Source organism: Hypanus sabinus, chromosome 1 (genome assembly GCF_030144855.1).
Source record: "Hypanus sabinus isolate sHypSab1 chromosome 1, sHypSab1.hap1, whole genome shotgun sequence".
Taxonomy (NCBI): Eukaryota; Metazoa; Chordata; class Chondrichthyes; order Myliobatiformes; family Dasyatidae; genus Hypanus; species Hypanus sabinus.
The window spans coordinates 90,049,551-90,062,184 of record NC_082706.1 but is presented as its reverse complement, the minus strand read 5'-3'; the positions used below and the strand labels follow the sequence as shown (position 1 = coordinate 90,062,184).

The window sequence follows — 12,634 nt, the reverse complement described above, 5'->3', positions numbered from 1 at the left end:
CATCTTGTGAACCGGTCCACGATAGTCAGGAGGTGCCGTGCTCCGTGCGACACTGGCAGGGGGCCCACGATATCCACATGAATGTGGTCGAAACGCCAGTGGGTGGGGTGGAACTGTTGCGGCAGAGCTTTGGTGTGCCGCTGCACCTTGGCCATCTGGCAGTGCTTGCACGTTCTGGCCCATGCACTGACCTGCTTACGGAGTCCGTGCCAAACGAACCTGCTGGAGACCATCCGGACGGTTGTCCGGATGGAGGGGTGTGCTAAGTTATGAATGGAGTCGAAAATGCGTTGCCGCCAAGGTGCCAGGACGACGGGACAGGGCTGGCCGGTGGCGTTGTCACAGAGTAGGGTCCTCTCACCTGGGCCTATGGGGAGGTCCTGGAGCTGCAAACCAGAGACTGCGGTTCTGTAATTCGGGATCTCCTCGTCTACCTGCTGCGCCTCTGCCAGCGCCTCAAAGTCTACCCCTTGGGAAAGGGCATGAATGTTAGGGTGAGAGAGTGCGTCCGCCACGAAATTGTCCTTACCCGAGACGTGCCGGACATCCGTCGTGTATTCAGAGATGTAGGACAGATGGCGCTGCTGGCGGGACGACCAGGGATCGGACACCTTCGTGAACGTAAAGGTAAGCGGCTTGTGGTCCGTGAACGCGGTGAAGGGCCTACCTTCTAAGAAGTACCTGAAATGCCGGATTGCCAGGTATAGCACCAACAGTTCCTGGTCGAAAGCACTGTATTTGAGCTCGGGTGGCTGCAGGTGTTTGCTGAAAAACGCCAGGGGTTGCCAGCGACCCGCGATGAGTTGCTCCAGTACCCCAGACTGCCGTGTTAGATGTGTCCATTGTGAGGACGGTAGGGATGTCCATTCTGGGGTGCACTAGCATCGCGGTGTTCGCCAAGGCTTCTTTTGTTTTAATGAAAGCGGTGGTGGACTCCTCGTCCCAGGTAATGTCCTTGCCCGGACCCGACATCAGGGCGAACAGGGGGTACATGATTCGGGCAGCTGAAGGGAGGAAGTGGTGGTAGAAATTGACCATACCTACGAATTCCTGAAGGCCTTTGATTGTGGTGGGTCAGGGGAAATGGCGGACCGCATCTACCTTAGTGGGCAGAGGGGTTGCCCCGTCTTTAGTAATCTTGTGGCCCAGGAAGTCGATGGTGTCGAGCCCGAACTGGCAGTTGGCCGGGTTGATTGTTAGACCGTACTCACTCAGTCGGGCGTAGAGTTGACGGAGGTGGGACAGATGCTCCTGACGACTGCTGCTGGCTATGAGGATGTCGTCCAAGTAGATGAATGCGAAGTCCAGGTCGCGTCCCACCGCGTCCATTAACCGCTGGAACGTCTATGCGGCACTCTTCAGGCCGAACGGCATGGGAGGAACTTGAAAAGGCCGAATGGGGTGATGAGAGCCGTTTTGGGGACGTCGTCTGGATGCATCGGGATTTGATGGTATCCCCGGACGAGGTCTACCTTGGAGAAGATCCGTGCACTGTGCAGGTTTGCTGCAAAGTCCTGAATGTGCGGCACAGGGTAGCGGTCCAGTGTGGTAGCCTCGTTCAGCCTGCGATAGTCGCCGCATGGTCTCCAGCCCCGTCACTTTGGGCACCATGTGCAGGGGGGGAGGCTCATGGGCTGTCGGACCGCCGGATGATCCCCAATTCCTCCATCCTCGTGAACTCCTCCTTCGCCAGTCGGAGCTTGTCTGGGGTAAGCCACCGAGCACGGGTGTGGAGGGGTGGTCCCTGGGTCGGGATGTGGTGCTGCACGCCGTGTTGGGGCATGGCTGCCGTGAATTGCGGTACCAGAACTGATGGGAAATCCGCCAGGACTCTGGTGAAGTCGTTGTCGGACAGCGTGATGGAGTTGAGGTGTGGGGCCGGCAACTGGGCTGCACCCAAGGGAGAATGTCTGAAAGGTCTCAGCGTGGACCAGTCTCTGCCTTGGCAGGTCGACCAGCAGGCTGTGAGCCTGCAAAAAATCTGCACCCAGAAGCGGTTGGGCTACGGCAGCCAGTGTGAAGTCCCATGTGAACCGGCTGGAGCCAAACTGTAGCTGCAACGTATGAGTGCCATAGGTCCTTACCGTGCTGCCGTTCACGGCCCTCGGGGGGGGGACCTGGTGCCCTGTTGCGGGTGTCGTAACTTGTCGGAGGTAAGATGCTGATCTTGGCACTGGTGTCGACCAAAAAACGGCGTCCCGACCTCTTGTCCCACACATACAGGAGGCTATCCCGATGGCCAGCTGCCGCAGCCATCAGCGGTGGCTGGCCCTGGTGTTTCCCGGGAACTTGCAGGGCGGGCGACAACGGCGGGCTTCTGCACCCCACCACTGGTGGTAGAAACACCACTGTTCGTTGGGCTCCCCACCCCTGCTTCTGGGGTTAGCGGGCTCTGTGGCCGGGCCTGGTCTGGTTTGCTGCTGGGAGCATGGCCTGGTGATCTATGCGATGGACGCCCCACTCACCTTCTTGGCATTCCACAGCACGTCCGCCCGGGCTGCCACCTTCTGGGGGGTCACTGAAATCCGCGTCAGACAGCAGCAGGCATATGTCCTTGGGCAGCTGCTCCAGGAATGCCTGCTCAAACATGAGGCAGGGTGTGTGTTCGTCGGCCAGAGACAACATCTCATTCATTAAAGCCGATGGCGGTCTGTCTCCCAAACCATCCAGGTGCAGTAAACTGGCAGCCCGCTTGCGCCATGAGAGTCCGAAAGTCCTTTTGAGCAGGGCTTTGAATTCCGTGTACTTGCCGTCCACTGGGGGGGACTGTACGAACTCCTCAACCTGGGCCGCTGTGTCCTGGTCGAGGGAGCTCACCACATAGTAGTAACGTGTGTCCTCTGAGGTTATCTGCCGAATGTGGAATTGGGCTTCTGCTTGCTGGAACCAGAGATGAGGTCGCAGCGTCCAGAAGCTTGGCAGTTTCAACGAAACCGCATGAACAGATGTGGCGTTGGTCATCTCCGGTCCAAAAATCGTTTGGACCGTTGGGGTCACCAATTGTAGCGGTGTACTACACGCAGCGCTAAAATAATGTCACGGAGTTGGTAAACTGCAGTTAAAGAAGATTTTATTCGAACTTCACAGCCTTGCTTTAAAGCCTCCCTGATCCCGCCCTCCCCGGGCGCGGATACTGTAGGGGGCACGTACTCACAGTCCCCCGCAGGCTGTTCCCTTTGTTGGTGAAGCAGACCTGGCACCCTTTTGGGACTGGCCTTTGTGCCGGCGCACTGGCTATTTGTGAGTCGGTTCGAGTGCGCTAGGAAGTGGGTCGCCACAATACTACCAATATGCAAAAGAAGCAAATCATGCAAATAATGAAATAAGTAAATACATAATACTGAGAACATGAGCTGTAGAGTCCTTGAAAGAAAGTCTACAAATTGTGGAGTAATTCTTTATCATCTGGTTACTCTTTATAATAGGCTGGAAATGCTCCTTTTTCAATTATATTGAATTATTAATTACAAAGTGTACATATCATGTATACAGTATATCATATACAGTGGATTCCGGTTAATCAGGCAGCTGCTTTTTTGGGACAACTCTTTTAAGAACAAAAACTAATCGAGAAAATTGCCAGGATTTGGGACACTATGTCATTATTATAATTAGGACAGGAGACTTTTGCCAAACAGCTTCTAGCTAATTAGATGTGTGCACTTGATTGCTTATTAGACACTACACCGTGCTCAGAGGATGCACGCATCTAATGTTAGCTAGAAGCTGTTTGGCAAAAGTCTGTCCACTATCTGCACTAGGTATCTACACTGATTTTGTTCTTTTAGTCAATGAAAAGAACATGACAGTGAAGACTTTTCACAATACTGTAAGGGAGTAGACAGCAAGTTTGTAATCTGGCAGGGAGAAAGGATGTTGGGAATGCAATGGTAGAGTGATATGGGAGTGGTGTGTAACAGGTAGCAGTGAAGGACTGCCAGGGGTGTGGGTGACATGAGTGCAGACACACGCAAGGCTGAGACACAAGGTAAGGTCTTCTGAATCCAAACAACTGGTTTATTGATCATGTCTCTTTGGAGTTTCCTGCTCCTTCCCCCTCCCTTCCCCTTTTCCCTACCATGATTGCCCTTTCCCTGCTCCCTTCACACTATGAGACCCATATGAGAATCAGGTTAATCATCACTTACATATGTCATGAAATCTGTGTTTTTATTTTGCATGCAAAAGTCATAGGGATCCTAGCAATGTATATGTGCCTAAGACTTTTGCACAGTACTGTGTATATATGTTTTATATGATAAAATATTTGTATAAAATAATATTAACTGCAATGATTGTAGAAAGGCATTTAAGAGAGAGGCTTTGGGTTGAAAGTGAGTACCCAGAGAGGTGACATCCAGCTATTGCTCCTTCCTTTCCACTCATCTCAAACATATTCATTTTGGTGTCCATATGGTCCTTTTGTTTTGCAGCAGTAATATACTATACAATGATACTAGCAGCCATCGTTGAATTGTTTCTGCAGTGTATTTTTTTAAAATTGAAAAACTTCTATTACTTCAAACAATTTTCCAAGGCTGCATGTGAAGACATGAAAGAAACAAAGAAACTAACAATTCCAAGTGTTTTAGACCATTTCAGTCTATTGTTCAATAGTTCAGATTTTGGTTAAGAGAAAAACAAAGCCATCTTAGATTACTTTGTACTTGTGTAGGGGATATGTCAAGAAAATGATGAAGGAAAACTGAACTGGGTACAGATAAATCCTACAGCTATTCTCACCTTTATTTTTGTCTGCACATTCTCTTTGCTCTTCCTCATCAGAGTCTTCTATTGTTTTAATACATATCTTTTTCCCTTTCCTCTGTGTTTTCATGGGAGGTTGCAAGTCTTTCAGATTCCGCTCAAGTTCCTGAAGCAAATTCTGAAAGTGAACAAGTAGGAGACAAGTGAATCACTTTGAACTACACTGTTTTTAATTTAGTAAATGATAAAGGAATCCCACATGCTGCAAATCATTTATATTTTACTTAAACTATTAAGGATGGCATAGAAGCGCAGCAATTAATGCAAATGCTTTACACCCCAGCTGTAACATCGGGGTTCAATTCCCGCTACTCTCTGTTCAAAGTAAATTTATTATCAAAATACGTCTATGTCACCATATACTTTGTACTACTCTGAGATTCAACTTCTTGTGGGCATACACACAGAACAAAATATAATGGAATCAATGAAAAATTACAAAGACTGATAAACAACCAATGTGCAAAAGATGACAAATGTGAAAATACAAAATAAATAAACAAACAATGCCAAGAACATGGGTTGCAGAGTCCTTGAGAGTGGAAGTCCTCTGTTAGGAACTTGTACGTTTTCCCTATGACTACGCAGGTTTCCTCCCACATTCCAAAGGTGGACGAGCAGGATCAGTGAGTTGTGGGTGTGCCAGGTTGGTGCCAGTCATGGCAACCCTTGCAGGGTTCTCAGCACGATCCTCAATGATTTGATGCAAATGATGCATTTCACTGTATGCTTCAATGTACACGTGACTAATAAAGCTTATCTTCCTCTTTATTAAAGAGTTTACTTTGTCCAATCAAACAGAGAAATGTATGTTTCACTAGAACACAATGTAAAAGGGGTCTTTCTCAGACTGAAGTAGCAATACTATATATTCTGTAACCCAATACCTGCTGAAGAGTTAACATTCAGATGTGTTCTCCCTTGATCAATTGGAAGATTTCTTGCACCTTCCTAAATTTCAGAATGTCATATGTAAAGAACAAATTTTTAAACTACTGATGGTACCAAGTATAATATAGTAAAGAAAAATTTAGTTTAACAAAATGAAAGGTATTCTTCTACCTAATTTATACTTTATAATTTCCATCTATTTTATATTAAATTTCTTCAAGTATGCTGGCTCACATATCTCTAATTAGTTAACACGGATGGTTAAGTTCCAATCTTGTTTCATACTAAAGGTTCCCTTGTTCTTACCTTGGCTATGGAATTGTCTGGTTCTGCTTGCAACACTTTCTTTAAATCATCTATTGCTTCTTGATGGTTGCCCAAATGTTTGTGAACAGTGGCATGACGCAGATATGCTGTAAACAATGCAAGAGAAAAGTAAACAGCACAATATCCACTATTAAAACCTCAATAAAATGATTCAGATTATAATTTAGACAACATCGTGCTTCCGTTACATTAAGAAGGATATCTCACCGGCAATTAGTCCTTCATTGTCAATGGGTCTAAATAATGGGACCCTTTATCAAACAGGAAGAACTTTCATCAAGAGGACAATAGCTGCTAAAGAAGGCAGCTCCCCACCACTTTCTCAAGGGCAATAAATGCTGATTTTACCAACAATGACCAGATCCCAGAAAATTAATAATTTTTAAAGCAAACATCACTACATTTATTGACACTTGCTAAATAAATTCATGTTTAATCTATTGAACTATTTCAGATTTAGATTTATCATACGCCCACTGAACCACAGAGTGAAATGATTCATTTATGTTAACAACACACCCAAGAATGTGTTAGGGGTAGCCTAGAAATGGCGCCATACATTCCAGCATCAACATAGCATGCACACAAAGTTCAGAAGAACAGCATATACAACAATAATCAAAAAACAATAGCAAATAACTATACAACAGTACAACAAGATCCTTTCTCTTCTTCACCCAAGGGACATCCATCAATTGCCAAACACAGCTTTCATCTACAATCCTTGTTCAACAACTGACCCAGCCAGCCTCATCCAGTTGCTCCAAGCCTTCAATTAACTGTTGCCTTGTCAAGTTCAATGTCTGTTCTCTTATTTGTGGCCCCATGTAGCTTGTTATTTTGCAGTTTATTATTAAATTCATTGCTCACCACTAAATGTCTCTGTTGCTCTGCATTTGTATCAAGCCTCCTCTTCACTTCCTGACAGCCTGTGTGAATCTGTGACTGACTAAGCAGTCTGCTTGCCTGAAGGAAGCTGCCCGCCAATGTGTGTACATGATCCAGAAGTGGCAGGAAACCATTGACCATCTGCTCACCATTCTCAACCAGCTCTCTGTCTTGATAAAGCAACCCTACACCAGCCAGCCTCCTCCCTCAGAGTCCTGGAGACCGGTGTTCAAATGCTTTGATGGTCCCCCAACATGATGCTACAACTTTCTATCCCAATATGTCTTGCACTTCGAGCTCCAGCCATCTCTTTTAATATTACGGGACTGAGTCAAAATTGTCTTCATCATTTCTCTCGACTGGGTAAGCTCTGAACTGGGCTGCCGCTAACTGGGTCAATAAAATCCACATTTGCAATCAATATGAGGAATTCACGGCTGGGATGCACTGAGCTTTTTACCATCTGGAAATGAAAGGGTTACAGCAGATTGGATACTTCACCTGTGTCAAGGCTCATGCTCGGTGCTGGATTACACTGTGGAATTTTAGACCCTCGTGGTGGAGTGCAACTGGGATGCAGTCTGGCCCTCTGAAATGGCAAGACTTTTATGGAATGACTCTCTAGATCATCAGGTAGAACCCTAGTTTTGTTCTTGAACCATTTCAGGCTGCAGGATCCTCATCATCAACACCCCCAGATCCTATGCGGGCAGGGAGAGCTCCCTTTACCTCCAAAGAGAATAAATAGCAGCGGAGAAACAACATGGACTTACTGCAGAGCACTGACCACCCGTGCATCAAATTCCCACTGCAACCAGGTACAGACGAAGGGCCTTCTATTGGTAAGGTACCCTGGCCCCTCATTCCAGCACCTTAACCCGATTCACTCTCAGTCCTCCTCCACACCCTGATGGCGCTCTGTACACAGAAAGCTCTGATGGATTCTGGTGCAGCAGACGACTTTCTGGACCAGAGCCTGCGTGCAGCTTGAACTCCCTATTGAATCCATCTCTCACCGCTTGTTTCAAGGCAATTGACGGATGTCCCTTGGGGGTCTGGAATGGTCAGAGTGCACATGCAGCCTGTGCATATGAACATCAGAGAGCACCGGGAGTCCATCCAACTCCTCCTGGTCGACTTACCCAACACTCCTCTCATCTTGGGTTACCCCTGGCTCTCCACTCACAACCCTCATATCACCTGGTCAACCGGTTCATTGCTGAGTTGGGGGCCCACCTGCTGGACCACTTGCCTGCACCCTCAGCTGGCCTCACCCCATAAATCTGTGGAGACAGAAAAGTCTTGACCTCACCAAACTCCCACAGGAATGCCACAACTTAACCATCTCCTTCAGTGAAAAGGGAAGCCAGCACCCTGCCACATCACTTCTTCCGGGCACCATCCCTCCCTGATGTCATCTATTCTCCTCTCCCCTCCTGAGACCCAAGCCATAAAGCTACAAAAGCACTACAGCATAGCCTCATTTGACCATCCCAGTCCCCAGCCAATTCAGGATTCTTCTTTGTCAAGAAGAAAGATGGAGCACTTCATCTCTGCATTAACTGTATGGACTCAACAAAATCACCATTAAGAACCGCTAACTGCTTCCCTTGATGGATAGCTCATTCAAAACACTCCAGATCTTCAGCAAACTGGATCTACAGAATGCATACAATCTGATCTGCATCTGGCAGGAGGATGAACGGAAGACTGCATTCATAGCATTCACTGGCGACTACAAGTACATGGTGATGTCTTTCAGACATTCCAACAGTCCAACCATATTCTAAGCCTTCATCAACGAGATCCTCTGAGACATGCTACTCAGGTCTGTGTTTGTCTACACTGATGACATCCTCATCTTCTCCAGGGATCCCCAAGTCCACATCTATCATATTTGATATCTGATCAGTTATTCAGCGTCTCCTCAAAAACCAACCATACTACAAGTAATTCCATGGCAATTCCATGTCCTGGTCATTTCCTTCCTTGGTTACATTCCTTCACCCCAAGGCATAACCATAGTCCTACAGAAAGTGGGCGCCATCGTTGAATAGCTCCAACCGTGCCCCCTCAAACACCTACAACATCTTCTCCAACTTCTTTTGCTGTTTCATCAGAAACTGCAGCCTCTCACCACTCCTCTCAACTCCCTCACCAAGTCACCAAGTCAAGATGTTTCTGGATGTGTGCACGATATCCTGAAAAGGGAGGATGAGCAGCCAGAAGTCATGGTACATATTGGTATCAATGACATAGGAAGAAAAAGGGAGGAGGTCCTGAAAAGAGAATATAGGGAATTAGGAAGGAAACTGAGAAGCAGGACCTTAAGGGTAGTAATCTCGGGATTACCGCCTGTGCCATGCGACAGTGAGGATAGGAATAGAATGAGGTGGCAGATAAATGTGTGGCTGAAGAAATGAAGCAAGGGATAGGGATTCAGATTTCTGGATAACTGGGACCTCTTCTGGGGCAGATGGGACCTGTACGAAAGGGATAGGTTGCACTTGAATCCAAGGAGGACAAATATTCTTGCAGGTAGATTTACTAGAGCTGTTGGGAGTGGTTTAAACTACTATGGCAGGGAGATAGGAACCAGGATGATAGAGCTGAGGATGAGCCCGCAGGTTTACAAGTAGATGATGGGTGTAACATGAATGTAAGAAAAGACAAGCCAATGATTGAGTCCAAATGCAGACAGAACAAAGAGTAAAACTGTACCAGAGAGGGAAAATTCAAAAGGGCAAAGAACGCAGGACTAAAGGTGTTGTATTTAAATACGCAAAGCATTCGGAATACGGTGGACGAACTCGTGGTGCAATTAGAGATTGGTTGGTATGAAATTGTGGGCATCACTGAGTCATGGATGAAAGGTCATAGTTGGGAGCATAACATCAAAGGATACACTTTGTATTGAAAGGACAGGCAGGAAAGCATGGGCAGTGGTGTGGGTCTGTTGGTAAGTAATGGAATTTGATCTTTAGAAAGAAATGAATAAGGGTCAGAGAATTTGGAATTTTTGTGGGAAGAGTTAAAAAAGTGCAAAGGTAAAAAAAAACATCATGGGAATCATATATAGACACCTAAATAGTAGTCAAGATGTGGGGTTAAGTTTGCAAAGGGAGCTGGAAAAGGCATGTAATAGTGGTAATGACACAATTGTAATGGGGGACTTCAATATGCAAGGGAACTGGGAAAATCAGGTTGGTGTCAGATTGCAAGAGGGGGAGTTTGTTGAATGCCTACGAGATGGCTTTTTAGAGCAGCCTGTGCCCGAGCCTCCTTGGGGAAAGGCTATCGTAGATTGGGTGTTGTATAATAACCCAGATCTTATTAGGGAGCTTAATGTAAAGGAACCTTGAGGAGCCAGAGATCATGTGTTTGAATTTGTACTGCAATTTGAGAAGGAGACGCATAACTCGCATGGATCAGTATCGCAATGGAATAAAGGGAATTAAGAGGCATGAGAGAGGAGCTTGCCCAGGTGGATTGAAGGAGGATACTGTCGGGGATGATGGCAGAGCAGAGATGGCTGAAGTTTCTGGGAATAGTTCACAAGGGACAGGATAGATATGTTCCGCAGAGAAAGAAGTTCTCAAATGGCAGGGGTAGCCAACTGTGGCTGACAAAGGAAATTAGGGACTGCATAAAAGCCATGTAAATCGAAAGGGCACACAAGGTAGCAAAAGTGAGTGGAAGTTTTTAAAATCTAACATAGGCAACTAAAAAAGCTATAAGAAGGGAAAAGATGAAATATGAGGGCAGACTAGCCAATAATATGAAGCAGGATACCAAAAGCTTTTTCAGTTGTATAATGAGTAAAAGGGAGGTGAGAGTTGATTTTGGACCACTAAAAAATGATGCTGGTGAGGTAGTAATGGGGGTCAAAGAAATGCCAGAAGAAATTAATGGATACTTAGCATCTGTCTTCACTCTGGAAAACCTTAGCACTGTGCCAGAGGTCTGTGAGCGTCGGGGAGCAGGAGTGAGTGCCAATGCTATTACAAAGGAAAAAGTGCTAGGCAAACTCAAACGTCGTAAGGTGGATAAGTCATCTGGACCAGATAGACTACATCCCAGAGCCCTGAGAGTGGTTGCTAAAGAGATAATGGATGCATTAGTCAGGATCTTTCAAGAATCACTTGATTCTGGCATGCTCCGTGAGAACTGGAAGATTCCAAATGTCATTCCATGCTTTAAGAAGGGAGGAAGGCAAAAGAAAGGAAATTATAGGCCAGTTAGCCTAACCTCAGTGGCTGGGAAAGTGTTGAAATCTATTATTAAAGATGACGTTTCGAGGTACTTGGAGACTAATGATAAAATGAGTCACTCAGCATGGTTTTTGGAAAGGGAAATCTTGCCTGACAAATCTGTTTGAGTTCTTAACAAGCAGGGTGGACAAAGGAGAGGCAGTGGATGTCATTTTCTTGGATTTTTAGAAGGTGATACACATGAGACTGCTTAACAAAATAAAATCCTATAATGTTACAGGAAAGATACCGGCATGTATAGAGGAATGGCTGACAGGCAGGAGGCAGCAAGTGGGAATAAAGGGGGCCTTTTGTGGTTGGCTGCCAGTGACTAGTGGTGTTCCTCAGGGGTCAGTATTGGGACTGCTGCTTTTCACATTGTTTGTCAATGACTTAGATAATGGAATTGATGTCTTTGTGGCAAAGTTGGCGGATGATACAATGAAAGGTGGAGGGGTAGGTAGTGCTGAGAAAGCAATGCAATTGCTGAAGGACTTAGACAAATTAGAAGAATGGGCACAATTGTGGCAGATGGAATGCAGAGTTGGGAAATGTATGATAATGCATTTTGGTAAAAGGAACAATAATGTAGACTATTATCTAAATGGGGAGAAGGTTCAAACATCAGAGGTGCAGAAGAACTTGGGAGTGCTCGAGCAATACTCTCAGAAGGTTAATTCACAGGTTGAGTCTGTGGTAAAGAACGTAAAGGCTACATTGGCATTTATTTCAGGGGAATGGCTTTATAAGACACTGGTCAGGCAGCACTTGCAGTTTTGTCAATAGGTTTGGGCCCCTTATCTCACAAAGGATGTGTTGTCATTGGAGAGAATCCAGAGGAGGTTCATGATGATGATTCCGGGAATGAAAGGTTTCACTGCTCTGGGCTTGTACTCTCTGGAATTTAGAAAAATGCATGGGGATCTCATTGAAACCTACCAAAAGTTGAAAGGACTAGGTAGGGTGGATGTGGAGAGGATGTTTCCTATAGTAGGGGTATCCAGAACTAGAGGACACAGCCTCAAAACTGAGGGACAACCCCTTAGAACAGAGATAAGGAGGTAGTTTTTTAGACAGAGAGAAGTAAATCTGTGAATGCTCTGCCACAGACTGCGATGGAGGCCAAGACCGTGTGTATATTTAAGGCAGAAGTTGATCATTTCCTGATTGGTTAGGCCGTCAAAGGATATGGCGAGAAAGCAGGTGTATAGGGTTGAGTGGGATCCGGGATCAGCCGTGATGGAATGGCGGAGAAGACTCAATGGGCTGAATGGCCTAATTCTGTTCCTATGTCTTATGAACATGGGTCCTGGGCCATCCCGTTCCCAATGAGGATTGCACAGGAAGACACATCCTTATGCCACTTTCTCACTCAAGTTCAACTCTACACAGCACTGTCATGGAATAGGAAACGGAGCTACTCGCCATCAAATAGGTCTCGGAGGAATGGAGACACTGGCGGATGGGAAACACCTTGCCCTTCCAGATCTGGACTCACCACCAGAACCACA

General features: G+C 46.2%; 1 protein-coding gene across 7 annotated transcripts in view; it reads right to left on the bottom strand.

Annotated features, from left to right (window-relative positions):
• LOC132395291 (sperm-associated antigen 1-like) overlaps positions 1–12,634 on the bottom strand; it is a 151,397-nt gene that overhangs the window by 91,539 nt on the left and 47,224 nt on the right. For all 7 annotated transcript variants that reach the window (XM_059971684.1, XM_059971703.1, XM_059971721.1 and 4 more), the window contains 2 exons: positions 5,965–6,071; positions 4,744–4,885 (listed from right to left, as the gene is read on the bottom strand). In XM_059971684.1, coding sequence (XP_059827667.1) covers positions 4,744–4,885; positions 5,965–6,071 — 249 coding nt within the window. The remainder of the gene's footprint in view (positions 1–4,743; positions 4,886–5,964; positions 6,072–12,634) is intronic.